At 39.7% G+C, this 13,844-nt stretch overlaps 1 protein-coding gene across 1 annotated transcript in view; it reads left to right on the top strand.

Moving 5' to 3' along the window:
• LOC134343635 (protein adenylyltransferase SelO-like) overlaps nucleotides 1-2,450 on the top strand; it is an 80,163-nt gene extending 77,713 nt beyond the window's left edge. The window contains exon 19 of the mRNA XM_063042398.1: nucleotides 2,328-2,450. Coding sequence (XP_062898468.1) covers nucleotides 2,328-2,450 — 123 coding nt within the window. The remainder of the gene's footprint in view (nucleotides 1-2,327) is intronic.
• Nucleotides 2,451-13,844: the final 11,394 nt, after the last annotated feature.

Here is a 13,844-nt window from a genome sequence, read left to right as displayed (position 1 = left end):
ATAATTGGATTGAAATCTTGTCTACTAATCTTAGAAAACAAAAAGGGAAGAGGAGCTCCCAGTAAAGAGGCCAAAGAGAACCTCTTCACCGAATTTTCCTCCAAATCCAACCATGAAGGATATTCATGTATGTCTGAATAATGAATCCAAAAAGTAATGTATCCAATATTAATTGCCCAGTAATACATTCTAAAATTTGGCAAAGCCATGCCACCATCCTTTTTTAATTTCTGCAATAAAGGTTTACTCAATCTAGGATTTACTCACTGTACACCCATGATTGTGTAGCCAAGTTTCCATCAAACTCAATATATAAGTTTGATGATGACACAACAATCGTAGAGCGTATCTCGGGTAATGATGAGTTTGAGTACAGAGAGGAAATTAAGAATCTGGTGGCATGGTGCGAAGACAATAACCTATCCCTCAATGTCAGCAAGACGAAGGAATTGGTTGTTGACTTCAGAAGGAGTAGCGGACCGCACGACCCAATTTACATCGGTGGTGCGCAAGTGGAACAGGTCAAAAGCTTTAAGTTTCTCGGGGTCAATATCACAAATTACCTGATTTGGTGCAACCAAGCAGAGTTCACTGCCAAGAAGGCCCACCAGCGCCTTTACTTCCTGAGAAAACTAAAGAAATTTGGCCTGTCCCCTAAAACCCTCAGTAATTTTTATAGATGCACCGTAGAAAGCATTCCTCTAGGGAGCATCACAACCTGGTATGGAAGTTGTCCTGTCCAAAACCGAAAGAAGCTGCAGAAGATCGTGAACACGGCGCAGCACATCACACAAACCAATCTTCCGTCCGTGGACTCACTTTATCATGCACACTGTCGAAGCAGTGCTGCCAGGATAATCAAGGTCACGACCCGCCCCGCCAACAGACTCTTCGTCCCTCTTCCCTCCGGGAGAAGGTTCAGGAGCTTGAAGACTTGTCTGGCCAGATTTGGGAACAGCTTCCTTCCAAATGTGATAAGACTGTTGAAGGGATCCTGACCCGGATCTGGGCCGTACCCTCCAAATATCTGGACCTGCCTCTCGGTTTTTTTGCACTACCTTACTTCCCATTTTTCTATTTTCTATTTATGATTTATAATTTAAATTTTTAATATTTACTAATTTAAACTATTTTTAATATTTATAATATTTAATATTTGTAATCCAGGGAGTGTGAAGCGCAGAATCAAATATCGCTGTGATGATTGTACGTTCTAGTACCAATTGTTTGGCGACAATAAAGTATAAAGGATTTTTATTATTTCAAATATAAGATAAGATTGTAGAGTCTATTCTGTCAAAAATCGTTTTAGGAATCAAGGAAGGAACTGCCTGAAATATATATAAGGATTTTGGTAGAACTATAATTTTAATAGCATTAATTCGACCTATTAATGATAATGTCATAGGTAACCATTTAGAAAGCATTTGTTGGGTGTAATCAATTAATGGGAGAAAATCATATTTATAGAGGTCCTTAAAATTTTTAGTAATTTTAATACCAAGGTAAGTAAAGTGATTTTTAGCAATACTAAAAGGTACTTGATGTTTTTGATGCGAGTAATTATTAATGGGGCTGGCGGTTTGATGTTTATCTTTCGAAGCTTTATGTATGACGCATGGCTCTGGAGTTGAACACCTAATGCGTTTTTTTCTTTTTTCCCACTTTTCTTGCTTAATAGGGGTTTTTATCACAAATTTTTTCAATCTTTATATAATTTTTTTTTCTTGAGACATTGTAAGTGTTGTTTAATTCGATATACTCGTGTTTATTTTGGATAAAAATAATTAAAAGATTTGAAAAGAATTACTAATGGGAAATAACTCACTTTTATGTAAATTTAATTTATATCCAGAAAAACTACTGCATTCAGAAAATATGGATAACATAGAAGGAATAGATTTCCTAGGATCTGAAATATAAACTAACAGGTCATCTGCATACAATGAAACCTTGTGTACTTTGTCCCCTCTCTTAATACCCTGAACAGTATTAGAATCTCTACATAGGTATTTGTTAACTGGCTAATCCTTGAGTATACTGAATTCAGTGATATACACAGATGATGGATGGAAGTCTTAGCTTCCAGATGCTGAACTTGATGAAATAGTAATTCCGAATACTAAGTGGAATCCCTACATTTCAGATTTCCATTTGTTGAAAGGTTAGGAAAAAATTGAAAGCACAATGAAACATAGTTGAGTGATTAACTATCTTGTGCATTGGAATATTATATTAATATGAAGTCTACACAGAAGTTAACTGTACAGCTCCTAACTCCAGTATTACATGTGAAAAATGTTATGTTCATTTCACTTTCTTAATAGGTTCATCTGCTACAGAAGATTTTACGCCATCCTTTTACAAAGCAGACAGAAGCAGAGGGAGCAGGATATTCTTCACATCCTCCTCCATGGGCTAAACACATTCGTGTCAGTTGTTCCTCTTAATGGTGAAAGTAATTTGTAACAATACCAAAAACTGCTAATTGCATATTTATGAGTCTTTAAAGATTTGTCTAATGAGCAAATTTTGCTAAATAAAATTGATTGCTTTTTATGGACACTGTTGTAAGGCTGATGCATTTTAACATTTTAAAGATAAAGATTAGCATTATTTGTCAGATATACATCAAAACATTGAAACATTCATGAAGTGCATTGTTTGGCAGAGGAAACCCATGTGTTCACAGAGCGAGCATACAGTGTCCCTTCAATCTGAAGTTATCAAGCAGCAGCACATCAATGACATTTGGAGACTAAACTCTTTAAGTTATTATTGACCTGTTTACTGAACTATTGAAGAGAATCAGCTTTATCCTTGATACTTGTAGAACAAAGAACTTCTATCAATATGCCCACATAACAAAATTCTACCCCCTGATATTATAGATCCTTGATGAATGTTCTAAAATCTTTGTAACTACCTCTTTTCATTAAGGGCAGACATCAGTGATGAAATGCACCATTCCTTCCAGTGCACTGGCACAGATTTTGGGTTGTTGATGAAAAGGATATTTGAAGAACGAGACTTTAAACCCACCACCACACTCATGGTCCACTGGACAATAATGATCCCTGACTTCTTGCATGTTTCTGAGCATGGGAGTACCTACAGTAATTACCTCACAGCTTTTGAGTGGAATCACCAACTTATTGTCTGCAACATCCTCCAAATTCATAGGCAAGATGAGCCAAGCATTGTCAGTGTCCTCTCCCGGACCAACATCTCTAGCACTGAGCTTCCAATTTCACTCATCCATCTCTTCTGAAGGGGCTGCAACATTCATGTGCCTGTCTCCATATTTCTGATACACAGATCCTATTTCAAGCTTCATCAAGACAAGTGATTTCTACAAGATCAGCGAAAATGATTTGAGAATATTTTCAAGCTCTCCTTGAAAAATTCTGGCCTCTCCAGCAACTTGTGGGAATCCTTGGCCCATGATTGCACTATGTTACCAGACAATAAGACCATAGACATCGGAGCAGAATTAGGCCATTTGGCCCATCGTGTCTGCTCTGCCATTTTATCATGGCTGATTCATTTCCTTCTCAGCCCCAGACTCCTGCCTTCTGCCTGTAACCCTTCATGCCCTGACTAATCAAGAATCTAACAACGATGTTGAGATGGAGTATAGAGAGAAAGTGGAGTGATTGTTGGATAGGTGTGAGAAGAACAACCTAAGCCTAAACATGGAGAAGACAAAGGCAACCATTGTGAACTTCAGGAAGGTTCAGACAAACCATCACCCTCTGCGAATACATGGCTCCTCCATTGAGTGAGTTCAGTGCACCAAGTTCTTGGGAGTTCACGTCATGGATGTGATGTGGTCCCTTAATGTGGACCCGGACCCTTAAGTTCACCTCCCTGAACAAGAGGGTACAGTGGTGTCTCCAATTCCTAAGAAGACTGAGGCAAGCAAGGCTCCCACTTTCCCATCTTAACTGTGTTTTACAGAAGCACCATTACAAGCATCCTGACTAGTTGCATCTCCATTTGATATGGGCGCAGTCAAGCATCAGACCTGGAGTCCCTACCAAGGACTGCGAGAACAGCTGAGAGGATCATAGGGATCTCCCTATCATCCATCGGGAACATTTATCAGGAGTGCTGCTAGCTAGGAGGGCCATTTTGTTGAAGTGGAAGGATACATCAGCTCCCACTTTGTCACAATGGTTCTCTCAAGTGATGCTATGTCTTAGTTTGGAGAAAATTAGAAGTCTAACCTTTGAACCTTTATTTGATTTTGAGAAAAGATGGGGTTCATTTGCTCGTTATTGAGTTAATTGATAGATTTCCTCCATGATCTAATTGTAAATTTTTGGTATATATATTTTTTTCTTGCTGGTGGTTTAATGTTTATCCTTTGAAGCTTTTTGTATGACGCATGGCTCCAGGTTGCACATCTAATGTTTCCCCCCAACTTATTCTGCTTAGTAGGGGTTTTTTTATTATCACCAAAAAATTTTTCCTTGAGACATTGTAAGTGTCGTTTACTTCGATGTACTCGTGTTACTTTTGAATAATATAATAATAATAAAAAGATTTGAAAAGAAAAGAAAGAAAGGAGTGCTACATACGCAGGGCCCTTAGTATTTTCCTTGACTTTCTACCATCAGGCAAGAGACTACCATGTATAAAAGCAGGAACAGTCAGGATGAGAAACAGTTTCTTCCCCCAGGCCATTAGGTTTCTGAACTCCGAGCCGCATCATATTTGAGTGTTAATCTGTTCTGTACTTCACGATATTTAATATTAATGCACTTTAGTTTGTTATTTATGTTTGATTCATCTGTAGATTTTATCCTTACCTTCATAAGTTATTGTGTGTTATGTGGGTAATGTGTTTTACACCCTGGTTGGAAGAAACATCTCATTTCTATATACATTATATATATTATATACATGTATGTAGTTGAAAGACAATAAACCTCACTTCTTACCTCTGTCTTAAATGACTTGGCCTCCACAGCTGCCTGTGGCAACCAGTTCCACAGATTCCCCCCATCTCTGCCTAAGGAAATTCTTCATCTCCTCTCTAAATTGACAAACCTCTATTCTGAGACTGTGAGACTCTGGTCCTAGACTCTGCCTCCATAAGGAACATCCTCTTCACATACAGTCTTTCGAGGCCTTTCAACATTTGATAGGTTTCAATGAGATTCCCCTTCATTCTTCAGAATTACAGTGAGTACAGGTACAGAGCCATCAACTGCTCCTCATATGATAAGCCTTTCAATCCTGGAATAACTTCTGTGAACCTCATTTGAACCCTCTCCAATATCAGCATATCATTTTGTAGATGAAGGACCCAAAACTGCTTACAATACTCCAAGTGAGGCCTCACCAGTGCCTTATAAAGTCTCAAAATTACATTATTGCTTTTATATTCTAGTCTACTCAAAATGATGGCATTGCATTTGCCTTCCTCACTACCGACTTAACCTGCAAAGTAACCTTTAGGGAATCCTGCGGGAGGACATCAGATTTTTAAATTTTCTCTCCATTTAAAAAATAGTCTACACTTTTATTTCTTCTACCAAAGTACGTGACCATACACTTCCTAACACTGTACTCGATCTGCCACTTCTTTGCCCATTCTCCTAATCTGTTTACGTTCTTCTGTAGCCTGTCTGCTTCCTCAACACTACCTGCCTCTCCACCAATCTTTATATTGTTCGCAAACTTGCCACAAAGCTGTCAATTCTAGTATCCAAATCATTGACATATAATGCTAAGAGAAGCGGTTCCAACACACACTCCTGTGGAGCACCACTAGTTTCTGGCAGCCAATCAGAAAAGGCTCCTTTTATTCCCATATCTTTTCCTCCTGCCAATTAGCCAGTACTCTAACTATGCTAGTATTCTTCCTGTAATGCCATTGGCTCTTAATTTAAGCAGCCTCATGTCAAAGGCCTTCTAAAAATCCAAGTTCACAACATCCATCAATTCTCCTTTGTCTATCCTGCTTGTTATTTCTTTGAAGAATTCCATCAGCTTTGTCAGGCAAGATTTCCCCTTAAGGAAACCCTGCTGACTTCAGCCTATTTTATCATGTGCCTCCAAGTACTCCGAAACCCCATCCTTAACAATTGACTCCAATGTCTGAGGTCAGACTAACTGGCCAATAATTTCTTTTCTTTAATTTCTGGCCTACAATTTCTTCTATAATTTCTTTTGTTTCTTCTTGAAGAGTGGGGTGACATTTGCAATTTTCTATTTCTCTGGAACAATGCCAGAACCAATTGATTCTTGAAAGATCATTACTAATGCCTCTATAATCTTTTAAGCAACTTCTTTCAAAACCCCGTGTGTAGTCCATGTGGTCCAGGTGATTTATTGAGAGGCTTGTGATGAGTGTATAATTCAAGCAAAAAGAATGGTTTTCTCTTAACTAATCAACATTGGCCCCATCAAGCATCTCCTTCCCCACGTAGCAGGGTTTACAGTTTCTACAGTAGTCAAAACAGGAGTGGAAAAAAATTTGCTTGTTTCTGAATTTGCAAGGATTTGAAGACATATTAACAACACTTTAACATGGCATATCATTAATTTGCTTCTGATGTTACCACTTTAATAATTTAAAATTTGCTATGACCCAAGCATAGGACTAAGGGTGACATCATTGTGTTAATTCCCCAGTTTCATCAATGTTATGAAGAAAGATGTACTTTTTGGAGTCATAGTTTAGAAGAGCACAGAAACGAGCCTTTTAGCTCACCTCATCCACATTGACCGTTGTACCTATCTATACAAATGCTACTTGCAAGGATTAGATGTATATCTTTCTATGCAGTGACGATTCAAATATCTATCTGGTTCCTTTTTCAGTGTTGTGAGTGTGTCTGTCTCTACCATTGTTAGTTTTGTAACTTAAGAACATAAACTAATTCAAACGACGCCACGGGAGTCCAAAATATGGGTCTAACATCAAGTTTACTTTAAACAAGATGCACACATATCACATGATGATGTATGGAATTCACATATTTATCTGTAATCCGTAATGAATTACTTAAGTAAATAAGAATGCTTAATTAAACTGTCTATATATATATATAGTGTGTGTGTGTGTGTGTATATATATATATTATTATATATTGCATAATATTTATATATATATAAATATTATATATATATATAATTATATATTGCATAATATATATATTATGCAAAATTATTCAAATATTGTAGAAGAAAATTCTGAAAATAAAGGGTTAAAAATTCGGAGTTGTTAACACTCTGCACGTTCCTTTAATTAGTATCATGCCCAGAGTTGACCTTAGTGCATAACACAGCTCTGTAAACAAAATGGAGATGAGGAAGGTCATAAATTGTAGGGAGGACCCAGTGGGCTGTCAAGTTTTTGTCAATTAAAAAAGCATGTCTGGTTTTCCTTCACCTGTCTGGTACAACCATATAAAACAAATTATACTTTTGTACTTTAATGACTTACTGGATCTAAGGATTTAATAAAGACTCACCATTCAGCCTGGGTTCTCAGCATGCTTGCAATAATCTATCTTAGTTTCAAGGATGTTCTAACAACCTATCTCTGTGTGTTGTGGGCAAAAAAGAGACTGTCTCTGGCATTTTCGTGGGAATTGATAAGATGCATAGGATTGATGTTTTTTCAACTTTGATGTAATTGGCTTTCTGTGTGCATGTATAAAAAAGGTTTGTAACTATTGTTCCTTGGAAGACTTAACGATTGCATCACTGGGGAGTCATTCTTCCCTTATTCATGAACTACGGTATCCTCTAGTCACTTTGAAGTCTGTCCAGTTTATTAGTGACTAACTTTAATTGAATTTTCTTAGTAAGTTAATTTCCCTAACAAATATTATATACACAACACCATCTCCTCTGGCAGTGCATTCCAGACATCAATTACTCTCTGTATGAAAAAAACTTACTGCGTAAACATCTCTAAATCATCTCCCTTAAACCTATGTAAGTCCATTTGGTTTATACACCAGTGCCATGGGCATAAAGAATCTTACTATCTACCCTACCAATGTTTCTCAAAGTCTCTGTCAGGTCACACATCAGCAATCTTTGCTCCAGGAAAAACAAGGCCAGCACATACATCTTCTATCTAAAACCCTCCATTCCAGACAATGTTGTAAAAGGTGAAATGGTAATCTGTTCCTAACTCTCATTGTTGCTATATTTCTGTTGTGATGATACACATTTCTCTAAATAGTATAAATAGATTAATGAAAACTTATTGATCCATCAACTTCCCAGTATCCAAGAACTTAATTATATTTTGTGACAGTAGAGCAGTAGATGTAGTGTATATAGATTTCAGCAAGGCATTTCATAAGGTACCCCATGCAAGGCTTATTGAGAAAGTAAGGAGGCATGGGATCCAAGGGGACATTGCTCTGTGGATCCAGAACTGGCTTGCACACAGAAGGCAAAGAGTGGTTGTAGACGGATCATATTCTGCATGGAGGTTGGTGACCAGTGGTGTGCCTCAGGGATCAGTTCTGGGACCCCTCTGCTTTGTAGTTTTTATAAATGACCTAGTTGAGGAAGTGGAGGGAAGGGTTAGTAAATTTGCTGATGACACAAAGGTTGGGGGTGTTGTGGATAGTGTGGAGGGTTGTCAAAGTTTACATCAGGACATTGATAGGATGGAAAACTGGGCTGAGAAGTGGCAGATGGAGTTCAACTCAGATAAGCATGAGGTGGTTTATTTTGGTAGGTCAAATATGATGGCAGAATATAGTATTAACGGTAAGACTCTTGGTAGTGTGGAGGATCAGTGGGATCTTGGGGTCTGAGTCCATAGGACACTCAAAGCTGCTGCACAGGTTAACTGTGGGGTTAAGAAGCCATTCAGTGTATTGGCCTTCATCAACCATGGGATTGAGTTCAAGAGCCGAGAGGTAATGTTACAGCTACATAGGACTCTGGTCAGACCCCACTTGGAGTACTGTGCTCAGTTCTGGTCACCTCACTGCATGAAGATGTAGAAATTATAGAAAGGATGCAGAAGAGATTTACAAGGATGTTGCCTGGATTGGGGAGCATGCCTTATGAGAGTAGGTTGAGTGAACTTAGCCTTTTCTCTACGGACCAATGTAGAGTGAGCGGTAACCTGATAGAGGTGTATAAGATGATGAGAGGCATTGATCATGTGAATAGTCAGAAGGTTTTTCGCCAGAGCTGAAATGGCTAACACAAAGGGACACAGTTTTAAGGTCCTTGGAAGTAGGTACAGAGGAGGTGTCGGGGTAAGGTTTTTTACTCAGAGAGTGGTGAGTGTGTGGAATGGGCTGCCGGCAACGGTGGTGGAGGCGGATACGATAGGGTATTTTAAGAGGCTCCTGGATAGGTACATGGAGCTAAGAAAAATAGAGGGCTATGGGTACCCTGAGGTAATTTCTAAAGTACATGTTCAGCACAGCATTGTGGGCGGAAGGGCCTGTAATGTGCTGTAGGTTTTCTATGTGTCTATGTTCATTATATTTTGTGATATTTTCCAAAGAGATGAACAGAATCTGAAAAATCAGCTGGCATTTTCACTGCCACTTAACAATAGTGTATGTGAAACTTTTAAGGATACGGTTCACAGATCAGATTGGATTGAGAATTAAAACTTTTTTTTTTCCCTTTATGCTTAGAGCAAAGGAAAATGGGGAACAGGCTCTGAAGGGTTATTTCAATAGCATTGCACTTGATATCTATAATTTGTGATCAGTGCTTGCCAATTCTGGCTGTTTTCTTTGTGAACATACAGTATCTGACAGGTGACCTGGTGAATTATTTGACATAATTATGTAATCGGGAATAATGCAGGCCAGAGCTGTTCCAACAATTGCTTCTGTTCATGATGATAAAATCCTTTTGGGTTTTGTCATGTGTAATTTGCATTTTTTAAATCTTCCCCCTCTAACCTCCAGCTGCTTTTCTTTAGCTTTGCTGATAAGTTGCTTGTTGGCTTCCACACCTACTCTAGAGAGGTTTGATGTTTCTGCCACCTTGTTCTCGTTCTCTTGTAAATATTGAATAATAATTTGGTTCCTCTTCTAATTTTATCATGTCACTCCTTGGTGCTCAGAACATACCATGACCAAACCTGCCCTTTTCTCACCCCAGTTTGAAAACTGAAATACTGTGCAACACATCACTAACATATGGGATAAATAGCTTTCAGCATTACAATATAAATTAATAAAAGTAAATGAAATTTGTAAACTTCCCTTAAGTTGTTTGCAAATAAAATCTACAGATTTGTTTTAAGTTACCTCAGCATAAGCAGCTGCTGTTTATGCTAAAGTTTAACATATTTTCTTTGGCCAGAACAGGTTCAGATACCCTTACTGTGGAACTTTGTAGAAATTTTTATTCAGAATTGGTGAGATCTTACTCCCTGTGGCAAGACTCTAATACTGATACAGGTGAATTTATTATGGGGAACAAAGAAATGGCAGACGAGTTGAACAGGTACTTTGGATCTGTCTTCACTAGGGAAGACACAAACAATCTCCCGGATGTAATAGTGACCAAAGGACCTAGGGTAACGGATGAATTGAAGGAAATTTATATTCAGCAGGAAATGGTGTTGGATAGGCTGTTGGGTCTGAAGGCTGATAAGTCCCCGGGACCTGATGGTCTGCATCCCAGGGTACTTAAGGAGGTGGCTTTAGAAATCGTGGACGCATTGGTAATCATTTTCCAATGTTCTATAGATTCAGGATCAGTTCCTGTGGATTGGAGGGTGGCTAATGTTGTTCCTCTCTTCAAGAAGGGAGGAAGAGAGAAAACAGGGAATTACAGACCGATTAGCCTGACGTCAGTGGTGGGAAAGATGCTGGAGTCAGTTATAAAAGATGAAATTATGACACATCTGGATAGTAGTAACATGATTGGTCCGAATCAGCATGGATTTACGAAGGGGAAATCGTGCTTGATTAATCTTCTGGAATTTTTTGAGGATGTAACTATGAAAATGGACAAGGGAGAGCCAGTGGATGTAGTGTACCTGGACTTTCAGAAAGCCTTTGATAAAGTCCCACATGGGAGATTAGTGGGCAAAATTAGGGCACATGGTATTGGGGGCAGAGTACTGACATGGATTGAAAATCGGCTGGCTGACAGAAAACGAGTAGCGATTAACGGGTCCCTTTCGGAATGGCAGGCAGTGACCAGTGGGGTGCCACAGGGTTCAGTGATGGGACCGCAGCTGTTTACAATATATATTAATGATTTAATGAGGGAATTAAAAGTAACATTAGCAAATTTGCTGATTACACAAAGCTGGGTGGCAGTGTGAAATGTGAGGAGGATGTTATGAGAATGCAGGGTGACTTGGACCGGCTGGGTGAGTGGGCAGATGCATGGCAGATGCAATTTAATGTGGATAAATGTGAGGTTATCCACTTTGGTGGTAAGAACGGGAAGGCAGATTATTATCTAAATGGAGTCACGTTAGGAAAAGGGGAAGCACAACGAGATCTAGGTGTTCTTGTACATCAGTCACTGAAAGCAAGCATGCAAGTACAGCAGGCAGTGAAGAAAGCTAATGGCATGCTGACCTTCATAACAAGGGGAATTGAGTATAAGAGCAAAGAGGTCCTTCTGCAGCTGTACAGGGCCCTGGTGAGACCACATCTGGAGTACTGTGTGCAGTTTTGGTCTCCAAATTTGAGGAAGGACATTCTTGCTATTGAGAGAGTGCAGTGTAGGTTCACAAGGTTAATTCCCGGGATGGCAGGACTGTCGTATGTCAAAAGATTGGAGCGACTGGGCTTGTATACTCTGGAATTTAGAAGGCTGAGAGGGGATCTTATTGAAGCATATAAGATTATTAAGGGATTGGACATGCTGGAGGCAGGAAGCATGTTCCCGCTGATGGGTGAGTCCAGAACCAGAGGCCACAGTTTAAGAATAAGGGGTAGGCCATTTAGAACGGAGTTGAGGAAAAACATTTTCATCCAGAGAGTGGTGGATGTATGGAATGCTCTGCCCCAGAAGGCTGTGGAGGCCAAGTCTCTGGATGCTTTCAAAAAAGAGATGGATAGAGCTCTTAAAGATAGTGGAATCAAAGGTTATGGGGATAAGGCAGGAACTGGATACCGATAGTGGATGATCAGCCATGATCACAGTGAATGGCGGTGCTGGCTCGAAGGGCCGAATGGCCTACTCCTGCACCTATTGTCTATTGTCTGTTGTCTATTGAATCCTTGTCTGAAGTACTGGGTACAATATGGATTCCCTCATTAAAGAAAATATGTAAAAGCAGATCAGAGGATGTTTGCTTGATTGAGAAATACCTGGCAAGTTCTGACAGAAAGTCTTTGACACGAAACATTAATCCTATTTGTCTTCCCATTGATGTGGCCTCCCCATTGGGTGGTTTCAGCATTTCTATTTTTACTTTAGATTTCTAGCATGTGCAGTTTTTTTTTGATTTTCAATTAATAATTACAGTAGACCCATTCATTACAGCAGTTGGGGCTAATGGAAATTCCTTCTTGCAGAATTCACAGATTGCTATCAAAAAAATCTGAAACGCAGAACAAAAGCTTGTTCTTCTGAAACTTACGTGAGAAAAAGTTAATAAATAAAACTCGCGTACTTTGAGGTACAGTATGTGCAGGATATACAGATTTGTGTTACAGTAAACTGTAAGACAGACTACTTTCTTGGAAAGCAATCCCCCTGTGATAATACAGGGGATGTCTGTACCTCACCATGAGGAAAGGTTGGATAAATTTGATTTGTATTTACCGGAGCTTAGAGTGGTAAAATTATCCACCATTGTCCCTGTACCAAAAAAGACCAAGGTAACATGTCTGAGCGACTGGCGTCCTGTCACACTCACTTCAATAATAAGCAAATGCTTTGAGAGGCTGGTCAAGGATTACCTCTGCAGCCTGCTAACACCCAAACTGGACCCCCTACAGTTCACCTACTGACACAATTGATTGACAAATGAAGCAATAGCCACTGCTCTACGTACCATCCTTACACATCTGGAGAAGAAGGATGTTTATGTGAGAATGCTGTTCTTGGACTACAGTTCAACATTCAACACCATAATTCCTTCCAGGCTCAACAAGAAGCTCAGAGACCTCAGCCTTCACCCTGCCTTGTGCAGCTGGACCCTGGACTTCCTGTCAGATCGCCGGCAGGTGGTAAGAGTGGGCTCTCTCACCTCCATCCCTCTGACTCTCAATACAGGAGCCCCTCAGGGCTGCGTACTGAGTCCTCTCCTTTACTCCCTGTATACCCATGACTGTGTCGCCACCCACAGCTCCAATCTGCTGATTAAATTTGCCAATGACACTACATTGATTGGCCTTATCTCAAACAATAACAAGGTGGCTACAGGGAAGAAGTCATCTCTCTGACACAGCAGTGTCAAGAAAACAACCTCTCCCTCAGTTTTGCAAAAACAAAGGAACTGGTTGTGGATTACAGGAGGAATGGAGACGGGCCAACCCCAATTAACATCAATGGATCTGGAGTTGACAGGATAAACAGCTTCAGGTTCCTTGGCATCCTCATCACTGAGGACCTCATGTGGTCAGTACACACCAACTGTGTGGTGAAAAAGGCACAATAGTGCCTCTTTCACCTCAGATGGTTGAGGAAGTTTGGCATAGGCCCCCAAATCCTAAGAACTTTCTATAGGGGCACAATTGAGAACATCCTGACTGGCTGCATCACTGCCTGGTATGGAAACTGTACCTCCCTTAATCGCAGGACTCTGCAGAGAGTGATGCGGACATCCCAGCGCATCTGTAGTTGTGAACTTCCCATGATTGAGGATATTTACAAGGACAGGTGTGTAGAAAGGGCCCATAGGATCATTGGGGATCCAA

Source organism: Mobula hypostoma, chromosome 3, assembly GCF_963921235.1.
Source record: "Mobula hypostoma chromosome 3, sMobHyp1.1, whole genome shotgun sequence".
NCBI classification, from domain to species: domain Eukaryota; kingdom Metazoa; phylum Chordata; class Chondrichthyes; order Myliobatiformes; family Myliobatidae; genus Mobula; species Mobula hypostoma.
This window is presented reverse-complemented; position numbering and strand designations above follow the sequence as displayed.